At 40.8% G+C, this 20483-nt stretch overlaps 1 protein-coding gene across 1 annotated transcript in view; it reads left to right on the top strand.

Moving 5' to 3' along the window:
• Positions 1-20186, top strand: part of TMX3 (thioredoxin related transmembrane protein 3) — a 98322-nt gene extending 78136 nt beyond the window's left edge. Inside the window, exons 12-16 of the mRNA XM_089657138.1 lie at positions 2983-3036; positions 5654-5710; positions 6840-6969; positions 10522-10590; positions 13147-20186. Coding sequence (XP_089513264.1) covers positions 2983-3036; positions 5654-5710; positions 6840-6969; positions 10522-10590; positions 13147-13410 — 574 coding nt within the window. The 3' untranslated portion in view covers positions 13411-20186. The remainder of the gene's footprint in view (positions 1-2982; positions 3037-5653; positions 5711-6839; positions 6970-10521; positions 10591-13146) is intronic.
• The last annotated feature ends 297 nt before the right edge of the window (positions 20187-20483 follow it).

Here is a 20483-nt window from a genome sequence, read left to right as displayed (position 1 = left end):
TAAGTAGCAGAGGGGGTTGTTAATCAGTTTCAGCTGCTTTGGTGTTAATTAAATTAACAGGTGCACTAGATGGGCAACAAGGAGACAACCCTCAAAACAGGAATGATTTTACAGGTGGAGGCCACTGACATTTTTTTCCCTACTCCTCTTTTTTGAGTTTGTTTCACTAGTTTTGCATTTGGCTACGGTCAGTGTCACTACTGGTAGCATAAGGTGATACCTGGACCCTACAGAGGTTGCACAGGCAGTCCAACTCCTCCAGGATGGCACTTCAATACGTTAATATGTGCCATTGCTAGAAGGTTTGCTTTGTCTCCCAGTACAGTCTCAAGAGCTTGGAGGAGATTCCAGGAGACAAGCAGTTACTCTAGGAGAACTGGACAGGGCCGTAGAAGGTCCTTAACCCCTCAGCAGAACCGGTATTTGCTTCTTTGTGCAAGGAGGAACAGGATGAGCACTGCCAGAGCCCTAAACAATGACCTCCAGCAAGCCACTGGTGTTAATGTCCCTGACCAAACAATCAGAAACAAACTTCAAAAGGGTGGCCTGAGGGCCCAACGTCCTCTAGTGGGCCCTGTGCTCACTGCCCGGCGCCATAGAGCTCGATTGGCATTTTCCTTTGAACAGAATTGGCAGGTCCGCCACTGGCACCCTGTGCTTTTCACAGATGAGAGCAGGTTCACCCTGAGTACATGTGACAGACGTGAAAGAGTCTGGAGAAGCCATGGAGAGCTCTATGCTGCCTGGATCCATTGTCAGACCCTACGCTGGTGCAGTGAATCCGGGGTTCCTCCTGGTGCACACCAATGCCCGGCCTCATGTGGCGAGAGTATGCAGGCAGTTCCTGGAGGATGAAGGACTTGATACCATTGAATGGCCCCCATGCTCACCTGACCTAAATCCAATAGAACACCTCTGGGATATCATGTGTCGGTCCATGCAACGATGCCAGGTTGCACCTCAAACTGTCCAGGAGCTCAGTGATGCCCTGGTCCAGATATGGGAGGAAATACCCCAGAACACCATCTGTCTCATTTGGAGCATGCCACGATGTTGTCAGGCATGCATACAAGCAAGTGGGGACCATACAAAGTACTGAGTACCATTTTGAGCCGCTGCAATGAAATTTTGTCATAATGGACTAGCCTGCTGCATCATATTTTAACTTTGATTTTCGCGGTGTCTTTGAATTCAGTCCTGTTTGATAATTTTCATTTCCATGAAACGATGCAGCATCCTTACATTTCTAACACATTACCCAGTCCATATCAGTATAGATATCCAACATGCTATTTTTCCCCATTGAGATGTGATGTGTTTGCAAAGTATTCCTTTAATTTTTTGGAGCAGTTTAAATGCAAACCCAATTACTAAAATCTCATATAAGCTTTACCTTGTTAATATAATTTATAAAGTAATTTTCAATATCTTTAAAGTGGAATTCCAGGCTAGAAAATAAGCTTAACAGTATCCCCTGCCCCCTGTAACACCTATACTAACTACCCTGTAGAAGGAAGATGATTATCCTTACCTATTCTCAGGGTGCTCCAGTCTGGTCAATTGATCGTCTCTTCTCTCTCAGCTAGCAGTGGCTTCAGGAGAGAGGAAGGACAGTCGACAATTGATGCCCATGGTAAGCCTATGAGGGATGTCACCACTCAAGTATTTCAGCTATTGTTGGCGCTCTCTCCTCTCCCCTGAACCTTGGCCTCTGGGGAGATCATGAGACTGGTTTGAAGAGCTCTGAGATTATGTAAGTATATGCACCTTCCTTCTACAGGGTAGTTAGTATAAGTGTTAGAAGGGGGTGGAGATGGAAGTTGCTATATGTTTGGTTAGTTCTAGCCTGGAGTTCTACTTTAAATTTGCAGCTTTCATTAGAATACCTGGTAATCCTGCCACAAAGGTCCTTGTACAAGCTCTTCCTCTTATAGGGTGGCAATGTCTACCAGTTGTTCTCCAGCATTGTGTCACCCTGTCATACAAGCTTACAATTGAGGCTACAGGTTATTTTTCTATTAGACTCATATATAGAACATACACAAGGTATACAAAAGACAAAATTATATTTACAGGACACATACAGTATGTTTTACTTAGTAATAATGAGTCGTCTTGGGTTTCCTAAACCTAACATTGGACATAATTACCTTACTTAAAGCAGTAAGACATTTCTTTTCCTCAAAAGCAACCCCATGTCTTGCAGACTTTCTTCTACGTCCTGTAAATCTGCCAGTCTAGATGCTGGTATTAATACTGTAGTTTTGGGATGCTCTGAATGTAAACGTTCAGGCTTCAGAGACACAGCACTGCAGTCATGTCTTGATCTCCCGCTCCTCATGGCCATCCATAAAACATACAGCCTCAGGCTTTGTTTTGTGAATAGCTAGGGCAGACATGACCACAGTGCTGGGATCTTTGAGACCTGCAGTGCTTACATCCTTGTGGGCCAGAGGTTGCTGTACTAACCCTGGCATCTAAAAAAAACAGATTTGTAGGATATAGAAGAAAGTGAGGTTGCTGTGCCCAGAGTTGGACTTTCAGTAGCTTCCTTGTACAATTGGTAGGAATTAATTAAACTCATAGCTATTTATTCTTAAAACATTTATAACCAAGATAATGGAAAATAAGACTTGTTTATGAAAAATGTTTTATGAAATTCTGTAAGTTTCTTTACAGTAGTGTGATCCCTCCTAATATTGGTATAACTGAGGAGTCGGCTTCATATTTTGACTGATACCTTTGCCAATGTTTTTGTTAGTTGATCTTTGAATGTCCATTGAAATGAATAGATTTCCCACGCACCAGAACAGACAATCTGCATTGGAGTTGATTAGTGTATTGGGATGCCATTGAAAATGAATGGCACTTCAATTCACTAACTTGCAGGTTCCCGCACTTCACTCAAGAGGTGTAAAATGGTCCTCAATGCTTTATATTTAACAGTTGAGTGAACTTACATGTAACTATTTTTTCTTTTAGGTTAAAGTCTATTGTTCAAGAGGTTTCCAAAAGCTATAGAGATCTTTTTCATCGGTAAGTTGAGATATATGTTTAATACAATCTAAAGTATATCTAGAACCAAACCTTTTTTTTTTCACTTAAATGAAACAAGATGGTTAATAGTATACAAATTATTCATGAGAACAAAATAAGTCTCTCATATGTTATTTTCTGTACACAGGGCTGAATACAGTATATGTGAACCCTTGCCTTGTAAAACAACCAATTCAGTTTAATATACAGTACAGTATATACAGTACAGTGGGTAAAATAATTATTTGATCCCCTGCAGATTTTGTAAGTTTGCCCACTTTCAAAGAAATTAAGGGTCTATAATTTTTATCATAGGTGTATTTTAAATGATAGAGACTGAATATCAACCAAAAATCCAGTAAAAACATGATAGAAATGTTATTTTACTCACTGAACTGCAACTCAATTTGTAAGTATTTGATCCCCTACCAACCAACAATAATTCTGGCTCCCACAGACTGGTTATGTGTTCATGTAGTACACAGACTATAGTCCTGTCAATTTAAGAAGGTGCTCCTAACGACAACATGTTATGTGTATAAAAGACACCTGTCCACAGAATCTCATTTTTCCTCACCACCATGGGCAAGACCAAAGAGCTGTCAGAGACGAGATTGTAGATCGAAGGTCAGAATGGGCTACAAGACCATCCGCACGAAGCTTGGTGAGAAGAAGACAACTATTGGAGCAATTATTCGCAAATGGAAGAAATACAAAATAACCATCAACCTCCCTTGGTATAGAGCTTCATGCAAGATTTTGCCTCATGGGGTGAGGATGATCATGAGTAAAGTGAGGGATCAGCCCAGAACTACACAGGAGGAACTTGTGAATGATCTCAAGGAAGTTCGGACCACAGTCGCCAAACAAACCATTGGTAACACAATATGCCGCCATGGATTGATATCCTGCAACGCCTGCAAGGTCCCACTCCTCAAGAAGGCACATGCACAGGTCCACCTGAAGTTTGCCAGTGAAAATCTAAATGATTCAGAGAATGACTGGGAGAAAGTGCTGTGGTCAGATGAGACTAAAATTGAGCTCTCTTGCATTAACTTGACTCGCTGGGTTTGGAGGAAGAAAAAATGCTGACTATGACCAGAAAAACACCATCCTTAGTCAAGCATGAAAGGTGGAAACATGCCTTGGGGCTGTTTTCTCTGCTAAAGGTACAGGTCAACTATGCCACACTGAGGGGCCAATGGGTAGGGCCATGTATTGGAAGAAGGTTCTTATCCAAGATTTTACATCAGCCAGAACACTGAAGATGGGTTGTGGATGGGTCTTCCAGCATGACAGTGAACCAAAACATACTTCCAAAGCAACAAAGGAGAGGCTGAATAAGCATATTAAGGTTATGTCGTGACCTAGTCAGTCTCCAGACTTTAGTCCTATAGAAAATGTATGGAGGGAGCTGAACCTTCAAGTTGCCAAGCAACAGCCAAGAAACCTTAAGGATTTAGAGAAGATCTGTAAAGAAGAGTGGACCAAAATCCCTCCGGAGATTTGTACAAACCTGGTAACCAACTACAAGAAACGTCTTACCTCTGTGTGTACGTATTAAGTCATGTTTTTTGCTTGGGGATCAAATACTTATTTTACTCACTGAACTGCAACTCAATTTATAACATTTGTATCGTGTTTATTCTGGATTTTTGGTTTATATTCTGTCTCTGTCATTTAAAATACACCTATGATAAAAAATGATAGACCATTAATTTCTTTGTAAGTGGGCAAACTTACAAAATCTGCAGGGGATTAAATAATTTCCCCACTGGGAAGTAAGGCTTTGAGAGGCGGGAGTAGATAAATAGCAGGACACTGATTTTCCTAATGAATGGCTGTGCAGAGAGGGCATGCCAGCACATGATCGTTGGAGGTCAGGCAGGCAGTTCTCCCAATTCAGCCAGAAAACGAACCATGCTGGAATGGATGTACTCTAATTCCTAGGATTGTCCGTTTGAAATGAGAAAGTAGGGGGGCTGGCAGGAACACCAGGGATTTCACACAAAAGCAGTGCAAAAAGAACAGGATACTTTTAAACACAACTACATGGTACAGCAGGCACATATCAGGAATATGAAATGTGAGGGTAACCTATTCTTTGAGTGTGTCTAACAGGACTGAGATTGAACTCGGCAGTCACTTTTGCAGCAGTTGTTTTCTTATTCTGGGTCACAATCCTTGTCTCTTTCGGTCAGTTGACTATGTCGACCGACATGCTTATCAGACAATGTTTTCACGGAAACTGTATATGCCACCATAATCTTTGATACTGTATCTCGCAACATGGCAAATAAATTGGCAACTTCAGTCACAGAGGCACCAGCTAAGCGGGCACCAATAATTTGCCCTCTTTGTAGACCAGTAAGCTCTGACATGACTCCGTATTACTAGCACCACACGCAGTTAATGAAGAAAGTGAGGCTTCCCACCTTTTAGCTAGGTGTCTCATCAAACAGCAGAAGCAAAAGATTGTTACATCACTTACACTTTCAACACAAAATATGTTGTCACTATCACACCTGCAAATCATGTACAGTTTCCATTTTTTGTGTAACCCCTGTATATTGTACATTCGTGAACTAATACCTTTTAATTTTGTGTATTTGTACAGAGACTTCCAGTTTGGACACATGGATGGCAGCGAGTACATAAATAGTCTGTTAATGGAGTAAGTCACTTCATACTTAATGCATATTAACAGATGTACAGTGTGTATGATGTTCTTTCTAAACTTTGGTAGTGCAGCCAGTGCAAGAACTGTATTTACAGAAATTGATATGTATTATGTGCTTCTCCTACCTAGTTGACTGATGTAAATGAAGAATTAGATTTCTAGTGTAAACAGCATTACTGTACATGAACTTTTCTCACACTATTACAGTTTTGTGCAGACTATTACATAACTTTTATTTCTGATAGTAATCATATGTTATGCTATTCTATATTAAAGTGATTGTAAAGGGTACTTTTTTTAAAAATAACACGCTTGTTATACTTGACTGCTCTGTGCAATAGTTTTGCACAGGGCAGCCTCTATCATCCACTTCTGGGGTCCCTCACTGGCGCTCCTGGCTCCTCCTCCCTTCCAATTGTTCCCATAGGAAGCTGCTTACTTTGGGGGCACTCGTGCAGGCTCAATCCTGAGCTGGACTCTGTGTCCATTGACACACACAGTGTGGCTTAGCCCCGTCCCCCACTCCCTCCTCATAGGCTGTGAGTGGCCCACACTGTTATCTCCATGTCCAGTGAGGAAGGAGAGAAAGGGGAGCGCTGCTGCTCTCGGACGCAGCGCTGGAATAAGATCGGGCTCAGGTAAGTAGTTTGGGATGGGCTGGGGGGAGCTGAACACAGAAGGTTTTTTACCGTACTGCATTCAGCTAAGAAAGCTACCTTTTAGAACACAAGTTTGAAATACAGCTTGTTTGTAATCAATATAGTTGTTCTTCTTAGGTCTTCACCTTGATCAGGTGGTCCTTCCTGGCTCAGTTCGTCGTATTTCCCTAATATCAATTTCTAATTTAGTGTCTATGCTTGTGCCTATACCCCTGCTCTGACCAAGATGGTACATAGTCACAGTAAGGATGCCAGAAGTCCATTGGTAGTTTTTAGTTGTGTAAATGATAATGTTCTGTCAGAAAAGATGTTTGCTTGTGCTCCCTCTTTTAAGCTTGTGTTGCATCTGAACATTGTTTAGCTTATTGACGGGGAGAAAACACAGTGCAGAGTTCTCCCTTAGTCTTGAAGAAAGTAAATGTTATTAAATACTTTGACCAGATTTTGCATGTTCACTTTTCCAGTGAAGTTCAGGTCCCAACTATTGTTGTACTCAACACATCCAATCAGCAGTATTTTCTGCCGAGCAAGAAAATCGAAAGCGTGGAAGATATGATTCAGTTCATTAACAGCATCCTAGATGGTACAGCAGATGTAAGTTATGCACATTATGCCCAACAGTACATAAATTGTTTAGTAAAGCCTGAATACCCTAAAATGAGTCCATAGACATCCATACACAAAGGAAGAATAGTCCATGTAGTCCTCTCTGTCCCTCTACTCTTTTGAAGTGCACTGTATCCGTCTCTTTTCTCTTGTTTGAGGATCGCAGTCATCTACTGGCCTTCTGGCCCAGTTTCACGCTTTCTTGATGACTTCTCGGCATGGCTACCATACTTTCTCTCCTCTGAGGTGCCTGCCATCATCCTCAGTGACTTTAACATCCCACTTAATGTTAACACCTCAGCCACTTCTCAACTACTCAACCTACCTTCCTCTTTTAACCTAACACAATGGACACAATCCATCACCCACTCTAACGGCAACACCCTCGACCTTGTATTCTCCCACCTATGCAGTCCCTGTAACCTCTCTAACATCTGTTTTCCTCTCTCTGATTACAATTTTATCATCTCCTCCCTGGGCCCATGGGTGTATTTTACCACAAGGCAAACAAGGCATTTGCCCAGGGCGGCATTTTTTAGGGGGCAACACTGCCCGCCAGAAGAAGGGACACATTCAGCATGGGGACCAGGTGGGATCTGAGAGAAGCTGCGGGCTGCTTGATGCAGAAGCCCGACTGTCATTCCAGGGGATTCCCAGAGCTGTGAAGGTGAGTGTCTTTCTCTCTGTCACCGGCGGGGGGGGGGGGGGGGGGGGTGGTATTAGATGGAAGGCTCTCTCGGGTGGTGGTGTTTTTGGTCACTGTCAGGCTCTCTCCATGAGGAAGGGGGTCTGGTGTTGGTCGTTGTCAGGCTCTCTCCTCCAGGGAGGGGGAGGGCGTCCGATTTTTGCTTTGCCTAGGGCAGCACAAAACCTAAATACACCACTGCCTGGGCCAATTGATAACCTCCAATGACTTCTAATACCACCTCTATGCTGATAACACCCAGATCTAGCTCTCCACTCCCAAGCTCACCCCCTCAATCTCCTTATATATCACAAACCTACTAAGCGACATATCAGCATGGATGTCACACCACTACCTTAATGCGAAGTTCCACTCACGCTGTCAAAAAATAAAAATCAGCAGTTACAAAAACTGTAGCTGTTGACTTTAAAAAAAACAGCCACTTACCTGTCCCTCAGTGTTTACCCCGCAGCCCATTTCAATGGCCGCCCTGTATTCCAGGAGGCCGGCATCTTCAGTGTGGGTACTGGCTGTGACTGCTTGTGGCTTCACAGCTGGGCACCCACTGCGCATGCGTGAGTAGCGTTGCCCTTCATGAATGGTCCTGTAGTCCTCTGGGACCTGTCACGTGTCCCAAAAGACTACAGTGAGGGAGGACACCTAGGCGATCGGAAGTGGGAGTGGGTATCTGTAAAATTTGCGTACCCGCTGCTTGCTCCACGCCCCTTAAAGGTACCAGTTCTTAATGGGGAACGGGGAGCAGTCCTTAAAGCAGAACTTCCCCTTTTGGGTGGAGCTCCGCTTTCAACTCAATCTTTCCAAAACTGAGCTTGTAATATTTCCTCCTCCACGATCCCTCACTCATGACTTTACCATTAAGATCAACAGCACAACCATTGGTCCTTCCCCTCATGCCAGGGTGCTAGACGTAATCCTAGACTCTGACCTCTCCTTTGGGCCCCACATCCAATCACTGGCTAAATCCTGCTGCCTCAACCTCTGGAACATTTCCAAAATCTGCCCCTTTCTGACTAACGTCACCACAAAACAACTTATCCACGCCTTGGTTTTATCATGCCTTGATTACTGCAACTCCCTCCTCACTGGTCTATCGTTACACAGGTTATCCCCCCCTTCAGTCTATTATGCACGCTGCTGCTAGACTCGTACACCTTACCAACTGATCAGTGATTGCTGCCCCTCTCTGCCAACCCCTTCATTGGCTTCCACTAACCCAACGTATAAAATTCAAAATACTAACCACAACATACAAAGCCATCCACAACACTGCCCCTAGCTACATCACCAACCTCATCTGCAGATATCGTCCAAAACGCCTGCTCCGCTCCTCCCAACACATCTTGCTCTTTAGTTCCCTTGTCACCTCCTCCCACACTCACCTCTAAGACTTCTCCAGAGCCTCTCCCATCTTCTGGAACTCCCTACCACAGTATGTCCGGTCAGCCCCCACCCTGTTGGCCATTAGGTGATCGTTGAAAACTCGCTTATTCAGGGAAGCCTACCCCACTTCCATCTAAGAACTGTACTTGAGCCACCTCCATCAGAACATAGCCTACAGCTATCAATGTTTGTGCCACCTCCCCCTTTCTTTAGATTGTAAGCTCCACGAGCAGGGTCCTCCTATTCCTTCTGTACTGAAATGTATTGTAATTGTACTTTCTCCCTTACATTGTAAAGCGCTGCACAAACTGTTGGCGCTATATAAATCCTGTATAATAATAATAATGTAGTCTAATCCCACTTTAATACCATGTAATTAACCCCCAAGTCAGAGATAAGTCAATTATCCCACTGGCCTGAGAGAGTACATGTGTTCTATTCTGTGGATTCCTTCGCACATACAGTCACCACTCTACACCTTTAACATTTTTGTAGCTTTCAAAGATTATATCTCTTTCTTGGCCAGCCTTTCTCAACCCTTTTAATATAGAGGAACTGTTGAAATAATTTTCATGTCTGTAAACCCCTGTTAAATTATTACATCTCTAACTCATGGCACATTTCCATGGCTAGTAATTTGCAAATATATTTATACATAAAAGAATAAAGAACGTAGTGTATCTAGCATATTTTACACCTAGAGTAGATATTTTTTTTAACACTCCCCTGCTCTAAAGGAAAAATGTTTTAGTAACAATCTTGAAATAGCACAAATAATAATAATAACCAGAAAAGAAACCCCAAGTGTGAAAATTGTAGTGTCCTGTCACATTGGTGATCAGTGGTAAGCTCCTTCTTATATTGGTAGTTGGTGTAGTGATCCCATACATTGGTGGTCAAGTGGAAAAGGATCCCTTTATATCAATGGTCATCCGGTGAAGGACACTCTTATATTGTTAACTAGTGGAAAACTGCCCCTTTACACACAGCTAAAAAGAAAAGTGAAATTAGTGGGTACTGAGACAGAAACACTTTATTGCTTAAGAAACCCCTGACAGCCTCTGGAGGAACCCTAGAGTTCCACGGAACCCTTGTTGGGAAACCCAGCTCTAGGCTCTGCCACGTGGAATTAACCAAAGATGGAATGATATTAGTTGGATTGTTTGCATTTTTTAAAGTTGCAAAGATTATATACCATATATTAGTTGACTTATAGCCCAATCAATCACCCAACAGTAAAGTGTTATGCTAATCTGGGTGGTAGCACTAAAAAAATTCCATTGGTACATAGCAGTTTCAAAGTGTTAGCAGATGTCCTAGACCTTTTCAATGCTTTATGCTTTGTGGCCCATTACTGAAGCATGTATAGCCATCAGTTTGAATTAATAATGTTTATTATCTTAAATCCGCGCAGTTGTTTGTAATACATTTTCTTTATGTTGTGAATATTTAAGGCTCAAGGGGGTGATGGAATACTGCAACGTATCAAGAGAGTTGCGTATGATGCCCGATCTACTGTTGTAGTAAGTAAACTGTATATGTTTGTATTAAAATGTAATGTTTTTTTTTACCTTGTGCAAATGCTGATGAAGCTGATTCTTTTTAAAGTAGGAAGCAATAGAATGTCCTTTTATAGACCTTCCATTGCAAAATGAAATATGACAGATGAAGCTAAATCAGCATTGTCCAACATATCCTGTCTGTGTAGAAAACCCTTACGTGCCATTTTTCTGACTAAAATAAGCTAAATGCATATGTTTTAGGACTCTTGTACTTTCTATTACTGGAATAGAATTATAATATTCTCTCTATTGGATACAGTGAAGCTGATCAAACACTTACTGATGCAGCTGCGCAGTCTAATTTTGGAGGGCTTACTCTTTTTGTTTTTCAGATTTTTTTTTCCCCTTATTATATATGACCAAAATGATAGGGAACAACCATTTGATTTCAAAGGTCCTGACAATAGTAGTTGTAAGATGATCATGTGTAAAAGTCTGATTTTTGGTTCTGGGACCAGTCTTCTGGATACAATAACGACATCCCTTCTTTCCCGATTAAATTGTTTGAATTTAAATTGTTTCTATTGGCTTGAAGTGACCCTCCACTTGTAAGTGAAAGTACCACTCATCCTCCTCATCTATTCAGCCTCGAAGGCCCCTTTCACACAGTGCAGACTCAGGTTAGATCAGCAGGGGATCTGTCCATTGATCCCCTACTGAGCAAAGTGGGCGGATGAACCATCTGTGTCCTCTCAGTTTATGCAGAGTGGACATGGACAGAGCCTGCTGTGCTTTATGGGTGGTCGGTAGTAAATGGACCCCACTATCTGTTTACACCCAACTGCCATCCAATCCGCCTATATGGAGGAGGACTGAAGCCCTTCCATTTTCTTTAGCAGGCTGGATCAGACCAGAGGTAGGCGGGTGTAAACAGACTCAAGTCCCTTTACACCTGCTGGTTCGTAGGGGTGAATGGACTGTCCAATCAGGTCTGCCTGAAAAACTGACAGGCGGACCTGATAGGACCCTTTGTGTGAAAGTGACCTTACAGATTAGAAGAGTTTATTTTCTGGAAGTGGGTGCCCACGTCTGCCATTATCCCCCTACTACTGGGACATGTTGTACACCACTGTCGTGCCTTGCTCATGTGTAGTGGGGAGCCAGCTGTGAGATAGCAGGAAATCACAGCCAGCTCCCAAATCTCCAGGATGGTGACACTAGAGAGCTGAAGCTCAGCAAAGTTGTGGGGAGGACAGTGCTGAGTTCGATGGGTTTGTAAGTGTCTCTTTAATTTAAGTCAGTGGCTACAGTATTTGTAGCTGCTGAATTTTAATTTTTCAAAAACAGAGTGTTTCTCTTTTAAAGTTTCTTTTTAAATCATCCAATAGAAATAAATATTTCCAGCCAATGAGGAAAGTAGAGTAGAATAAAAAGTAAAAGTAAAGTTGATTTTTACACACACTATATAAGGATTACTGTGTGAGCTGGGAAATGAGAACATGAGCAGTAAAGAGCTCACTAATGTCTTTGTGCATTTTTTTTGGGATGGGATAGCACAAGGAATTGCATGAGCCACTTTAAAAAGGATTTCAACCTTTAGCTATAGGCGCCACATCTACCTGCATATTGGACTCCTCAATGATCATCTGTTCAAATCCCTTAGCTTTGAGGCTGTCACAGTACTTTGGGTTTTAGTATGATACATTTGGTCTATCTGATATTCCTGTACTCAAATTGGTAATCTTAGTTGGATTTAGATGGAGCATACATGGACCAAATAAATGATCCTCCTGATTACTAAGAATAATCAACCAGTTTCTAAATCTAAATTGGGGTGGGTTGTTTAAAGTGGAACTATACTCGCCTTCACTCCTCCGCTGCGCTGACCCAAAGCTCTGCTGTTAACTTCGGCTCGGCTGCTTCCGGCTACTGATCTCCGGCCATTTTAATTAACCGGGGTGAGGCAAAGTCACCCTCTCCCCAAGCTGTTTCTTGCAGTGGTGGACAGGCAGGTAAGAAACAGTATGTCTCTTCTGCATTAAAATTCCTGCCTGTTCTCCAAACCTTTTTTCTTTTTAATTCCTTGGTAAGGAGATAGCCATTTTATGCTAGAGGTGAATAGGCTCAAATAAATCAGGCTCCAGCTGTAGGATTTATGTAGGCAAACTGGATCTGTGTTAGAGGGAAGTCAGCTATCCTGATATAGTAATAGCAGGCACCATCTGCTTCTAGGTCATGCATACCCCAGGAGACTCAAGTATTCCTATGCAAAGCTTAACCTTTCTGAAATTAAACATGAACATGCCCTCAGTGTATCTTATTGTACACTACCAATTCCTGCCGTGGATGTGCCGTAATTGTATTGTGGGATGCAGTGCCTAGATTTCACGGTTTTTAAACCCATACACTGCATACAAAGGTTCTGGGGCTTCTGGGTTAGCAAGTGGGGTCTGCAGGTACTGCACACTTTCTGTTACCATCAGTTTAGCTAATTTTCAATATATATTGTATCTGTGTTATTACTTGATTTTAATTTTATTTTAAAGTATATCTATGAATATTCTTTTGTAAAAACAGTCCGTGTTCAAGAGTTCACCTCTTCTTGGATGCTTCCTCTTTGGTCTGCCACTGGGTGTCATCAGCATTATGTGTTATGGAATCTGCACAGCCGACACCGATGACGGCACTGAGGAAATGACCAGAAAGGATGTGATTGATCCAAGTCATACAGACGAGGGCAGCGATGAGGAACAAGACGAGGACAAAATGAGAGAGCACTCTTCAGAGGTGACGGATGAAGATCAAGAAGAAAAGGATATTATGGAGAAGAAGAAAGATTAACTGTTATGAATATTGGATTAACTAGGAATCCCAAACAAACTTATTTATTAAATTCAACCACTGACACAGCTTTATTAAGGGAAAAAAGAAAGAACTCTGCTTCACTGATCCTTGGCATGCCTTCAATTTACATTTTTAAAGCATCGGGACTATCTATCAGACATTCTAGAATTTAATAAAAGGTTTTGAAAGTAGAAATCAAATAAAAAGAGCCTCTGTTTTTCTTAATGTCAAGTCCCTACTGGTGTCCATCCAAGGGGTGATTCTTAATCAGCTTAAATTCTCAAATGTATATTATTCATACCACTGGAACATAGCTGAATTTTTAATAGTAGTCAGTTTTGTATGCAAGCTTTAGAATTCAGCTTTAGCAATATTTTTTTAATGTGTATAATGTATGCAAATGTACCAATTGGATGTATTTTAACAGTGAGGTTTATGTACATTGCTAAACCACTTTAACTGAAAGTAGTTTGTAACTTGCTTATGATCTGTTACACACTGATGTTAAGCTTGAGGTTGCAGTTTACTTGAGCAAAGATACTCCTTGATATAATATTAATGCTTTTGTTTTTGACAACTAAACTATCTATATTCTAACAAACATCCCACTCTAGTCCCTTACCCACCTGCCGACCGCTCATAGTAAATATACCACAAGTGCAGGCACAGTCACGGAAATGTACATGATTAGCCTGCTTCTGGGTTTGTGCGTGCTCCCTGCCGACCTGTTCTGTGATTGGACACAGCACAAATTTGGCACCGATTTTGGCTGAAAACAGACCTCTGTGTGTGATTGGATACAGCTGATAAGCTGTGTTTATAAAATACAGAACTTGCATGTACAGTGAACAGTGAACTGGCTGTTTCTTTTCCCTGAAAAGCAGGGAGAAAAACATTCAGACAGTAAAGTAAAAGTAACACATTACACATTGTTCAGCACTCAATTAACCCTTTGATTGCATCTAGATGTTAACCCTTTCCCAAGCAGTTTTATTAGTACAGTGACAGTGTACAGTATTAGCACTGATCACTGTATTAATGTCACTATTGGTGACAGTGTACCTCCCAGCCAGTGTCCGCTAGCTCCAGATTGCCAGCCACCCGATCACAGTCCCACTATAACTCTCTGATCACCGACATTACCAGTATAGTGTCATAGCTGTGTAAATTCCATTATATTTACCATCGTTTGTAGATGCTATAACTTTCACAAAACCAACTAATACACACTTATTGGGATTTGTTTTTTAACCAAAGACGTAGCAGAAAACATTTTGGCCTAAAGTAATTAGATGTTTTATAACAAGTAGAGAATATCATTTTTTTTTTTAATTATTGATCTTATTTCATTTATATAATACATATAATACAAATCCAGTGGTGATCAAATACCACCAAAAGAAAGCTCTACTTGTGTGAAAAAAAAATTGTATTTTAATTTGGGCACAGTGTTGCATGTGCGTGTACTCGCCAGTTAGAGTAGCACAGTGCTGAATAGCAAATAATGCTCTGGTCAAGGGGGTAAAACCCTCTGGAGGTCATGTGGTTAAAAAGCACATTAGCAATTTTGGAAATGTTAAGCCAGTTCCCTATAGTTTTCAATGCAGAGGTTTGCTCAGAACCATATTCACAACCTATTTTAAGGTTGGGCAAAAAAAAAAAAAGAATAATAATGAATTACTATTATAAGTATCAAGTGTACCTCACAAGTGATGGACTTGCAATTTGAGCCAAACACAGCACTCAGAGTGTACTTAGTATTAGGCCTCAGAGTTATTAGTGCTGTATCTTCAGGGATTTTTTTTTCTTCATTTTATATGCTTTTTTTTACAACATGGAAAACCTCTCCACTCCCCTCTTGGTCCTGACTTGGCTCTAAATTAACCTTTTCAGTGGAAAACCCCTGTTGTAAAATCTGTTGTAATCCATTATTTGAAAAATATTACCAAACAGACTTAAAGGGTAAGTTCAACTTTTCACAAAAAAAATGAAAAGCTGAACCTAACATACTACACCCTTGTACCACATCATCATCAGTCTCTGCGCTGTCATATCAACTTTTTTCCAAGTTCTAAACATTTATTTTCCACTACTGCACTAGATGAATGATTATCAGTCTCGGAACGGGAAGCAGCTATATGACTGGTTGGGCTGCAGGATTACATATGCTGTGCGAGTGAGTTGGAAGACTGGGTAGAATGTTGGAATTTATGTTGATACCTACTTAGCTTCTCATCCTCAAATATAGCTCCAGTTATGGTATATGATGGATTTGTGGGGGGTGCAGGTTTACAATATTGCTTGATGTCATTATATTCCATAAGGAAAGTAGTATACCATACGTAGAATGTGACGAAAACTCTATTTTGTAGACCTGGTACAAAATGTATATTTCACCTTCATATTGAGGACTGAACTGTTTACAAAGTAGCATGGTAAAAATGTACAATGTTATTTTTCTAGGTTTTTTTAGGGCATTATTTATCCTAATAACTTTTCCCAAACTTTGGGGTTGCCTTTAATTTGTATTTAGCTTGCTCTTTCTTTATTAATGTATATACTCTTATATTTTAAAATACTGTAGAAAATCTGCTGTACTACACTTATACATGGCATAATTGCCATGTGTAAATGTTTACTTCATAACTTGTACCTTACTGGTAAAATCTACCTTACTGTTAAATGTAATATTGTAATGTAGTACAGCAAAAGAGTTCACTTTGTAAATAGTATTTTTTGCTGTTTTGGTTCCCTCAGCCTTGTACAAGCCTATAAAGTTTCTGATGTGCTTTATGGGAAGTGTCAGCTCTTGATTTCAATAGAGGGAATTCAATGTAGACAGGTAAAATATAAAGGTTCTTCAGTAAACACAATCCAGGGAATTAGTGAACTGTCAGAAGTGGTATGTGCCACATTAATTAAAGATGGCCTGTGCCATTTTTTTCTTCTCTTTCTCAGAGTGAGATAGAAATGTGTGCAGGTCTACACCTAGTTAACATGGGAATCTGCAGCAGTTTTCTATATGGAAATCTTCCACTTTCCCTATCAGGTGTGACCTTGTTCTAAGGGATGTGAGCTGTCCGCCAATAGCGCACATCCCCCTCTCTGCCTGTTCAGTGATCACACTACATGAGCAGAGACTGCAGGGTTGTCATCCCTCCTGCTCTAAGAAGAACAGGGAGGCAGGACAGCAGAGAGATCAGAGCACGCAGCTTCAATTTTCTCTCCTGTGTGCTGTATCTCTCATAATAAGTCGCAATCAGTTTTCTGTTCTGCTAACAAAAGGGCTTGTTGTCCATTTGGTAATTAGGAGTGGCATCTGCTCCATTTTTTTGTTTAGAAGAGTGGTGCAAGCATTGTGCTTTCACAACTCTGATAATTTCCCTCAATGGCTTTAAAAGCCTCTGCTGACACAAATGATCAAGCTAGGTGATTTATTATTTATTGACTGGCTTGTTTTATACTATGGAATTTATTTAAAAAAATTAAAGTAAACTTGTGTTTTGCAAAGCAACAGGTTGGCATTAAAACTAACTCCAGTTGCATCCTTTACTTACCATCCCCTTTTTCTCCTGCTGCCAGAATTGAGAAGAAGCCCCTTCAAGCTTCCTAAGGGCTGAGGACTTTCCTGCCCCATGTGATAGCGCTGGTGCCTGAATGGCCAATTACCAAGCACCAAAGCTGTCACTTGGCAGAAAAGCAAGTTGCATAACCCGCTGTATTTAGAAGTCCTGGACAACTCAAAAGCAGAAATAGATTGATGGGAGTGAAAGAGAGGTGACTATATGTATCTGTGCATAGATAAAGCCCTGGTTCGTTTTAAAGTGCCTCTGAAAAGGCTAGGTGCCTGACTGTGTCCCAACTTCGGTATTTTGCAGTCACTATCTAGGAACAAAAATGCTGTAATACGTGCCAGAACGACTCTCCATGCGTCTTTTGGGTCAGCAACTCAGACAACATTGAATGGAAAGTTTCAGAATGACATCATTCTCAAAGGATAGTTCAGCATTGGCACCCCCATCAATCGCTCATGACAATGAGTGTCCCTTTATGCTTTAATTAGGAACGCGTGTTATCACTTTGTTAGTGTATGTTTATAAAGTCTTTTGCCACTTGAATGCTGTTCATTTGGGTGGATTCAAACTTGAAGGTTTGAATGGGCCCTGACAAAGGAACAGTAGATCGTCACTCTAGGAAGATAAATATTTTAAAAAAGTAATCTTTTTACAGATTCATTAAAGGGATTCTAAAGGACGTTTTTTAAATAATAAACATCTTATACTTACCTGCTGTGCAGTGGTTTTGCACAGAACAGCTCCGATCCTCCTCTTCTGGGGTCCCCCACTGGCACTCCTGGCTCCTCCCCCCGAGTGCCCCCATAGCAAGCTGCCTGCTATGGGGGCACTCATGTGGACTTCATCCTCAGCCAGGCTATGTGTATCCATTTACACACAAAAAAAGTGGCTCAGCCCCACCCCTGCTCTCTCCTCACTGGCTTTGGTTGACTGCAGCAGGAGCTAATTGCTCTTCTTGCTTCCTCTGTGTCCAGTGAGAAGACAGAGAGGAGAGTGCTGCTGCTCTCGTGCAAATTGCTAGACCAAGATAGGGCTCAGGTAAGTATAAGGGTAGGGTGAGGAGCTGCATACAGAAGGTTATTTTTTTTATCTTAATGCAGACAATGCATTAAAGTGGTTGTAAAGGCTCATGTTTTTGTTACCTTCATGCATTTTATGTATGAAGGTAAAAAAACTTTGTGTGCAGCACCCCCTAATACATACCTGAGCTACATCACGATTCAGCGATGTGCACAAGAGCCTCAGCTCTCCAGGGACACCCCCTCATTGGCTTCCTCTACTGTCAATCATAGGAGAGAGAGGGGGCTGAGCCAAGCCGTGGCTCTGTGTGAATGGTCATGCATATTAGGGGCTTGGGGGCTAGCTTGCTTGGGTGCCCCCATAGCAAGCTGCTTGCTCTGGGAACACTAGGCAGGAGGGAGGGGCCATCAGTACCTGTGGGGGACTCGAGAAGAGGAGGATCGGGGCTACTCTGTACATAACTACTGCAGAGAGTAGGTAAGTATACATTTTTTTTTTTTATTGTCTTTAAAATCATTTCAGGGCTAACCTTTTACTTTTAGAACCACTTTAAAAGGTAATTACCTATTAGTATGTATAGCTTATAAACGTTCCTAAATTTTTAATTTTTTTTTTATACCAGCCTCCTGTAATCCTTTGCACAGCAGCAATCAGACTGGTTGAGAGATAAGGCAATCGGAGCTCTGCTGCTTTGCACATTTCTGCTGATCTGTCATAGAGACTGTTAAACTCGATGTCCCTTCATCATCCGGTCACAAATAGGGCCAGGTTTGATGAGAATGTAATGCTCAGTTGTGGAGTGGCCTACAAAGAGGTGTCAGGGAATGCAGTATCTAGATGTGCCATCTGGCAAGGAGTTATCTAGATCAAAAAAAACGATTGAATGGGATTACAGATCCATTGTAAGGTAGACGGTTCACCCATACGTATATAGCTTTTACTTCTGTGTTCAGCTTTGATCCACTTCTACTCTTTTGGTTGTTATTTAATGACTGTATGCATAGAGGCTATAGCTTGCATGGATAAACAGTGCCTATTATTTATCAAATCTTCGCCCCATTTTGTTGCTTATCTAATGAAATATTGGCCTAAACAGAACTGAAGAAAAATGGTGACAACTCCTTGATATATGTATATATGCAAACTGTTCTTATTTGTTGTAGATTTTTATACAAAGAAGTGATTTTCCAAGATTGATGATTTTTGTCGATTTAACAATACACTTTTTTTGTTTTCTTGCGAGTAGTCTGTTACTGAGACAGTATCTAAAATGGTGAAACTGCAGAGCCTGTCTGCATGCAGAATCTCCTGGGAAAAGCAAAGTCAGAGTAAGCTTCACAGATACCATGGTGATCACCATAGTAACAAAATATATGCCGTTTTTTAGTTTGTAGTGAAGGCTCTGCTTTAATCTATGCGTTTACCTATAGGATTCAAAATGCAAATATGCAAACACATTTATAAATGCGTTGTGATTATTTTTTTTCTTGGCTAATGTGTTTTTTGTTTTTTAAAAATTTCTGAAAATCATTGGTATTGCATACCACACATCACAGCAATTTTACTTTGTACTAGATGATTATGTTTCAATGATTTCTTTATAACAGTATAGTAAAAAGCAATTTTAAAGTGAAGATATGTATAATAAAGTTTTAAAATAAGACACAACAGTCTGGGAGAAATGTGATGCTATTGTTCATCTAAATGTGCATTTTTATATACTGTAGCTTGGCTTTCATTTCAGTGTAAAGTTTTACTTTTAATGCTGTATTTTCATTGATTTGATAGAAATGTCTTTTATTTTTTCAAATGCGTGAAAGCTGAAAATCTAGACACAATCTTGAAAATGTTAAGGGAATGCTTAACTTCAAAGGTCAGGAATGTTGCAATATATTGATTCTATTGATGACTTAAAATGTCCAGCTTTTTCAGTGTCTAGGTAAACCGTGAAAAGAGAATTTCTGAAATGCATTTACCCACAGCAACCAGATTCCAGTATCACCAGTTTAAGGCCTTGTACGCACAGAGCTTAAAAAAACACCACTGTTATAGGCGTTGAGCATTCAGGATGCACTTGGCTGAAAACCAAAATGAACAGTTTTTAAAAGTGTATATATTTTTCAAACACAATTTTTTTGGAAAGAAATACATTTTAATGAATAAAAAAATGAAACCCAATATATACCCACATTTTTTTTTTATAAATTATGAAAGATGATGCTACGCTGAGTAAATAGATACCCAACATGTCATGCTTTAAAATTGTGCATGCTTGTGGAATGGTTGCAAACTACGGTACTTAAAACATCTCTATGGGTGACACTTTAAAAATTGCTACAGGTTACCAGTTTAAAGTTAGAGGAGGTCTAGTTCTAGAATCTTGCTCTGATGTTCGTGATGATACCTTACATGTGCGGTTTGAACACAGTTTCCATTTGTGGGCGTGGCCTACGTATGCATTCACCACTGCACAGG

This window comes from Staurois parvus, unplaced genomic scaffold (genome assembly GCF_062004578.1).
Source record: "Staurois parvus isolate SC_StPar_1 unplaced genomic scaffold, SC_StPar_1.0 ptg000967l, whole genome shotgun sequence".
Classification (NCBI taxonomy): domain Eukaryota; kingdom Metazoa; phylum Chordata; class Amphibia; order Anura; family Ranidae; genus Staurois; species Staurois parvus.
This window is presented reverse-complemented; position numbering and strand designations above follow the sequence as displayed.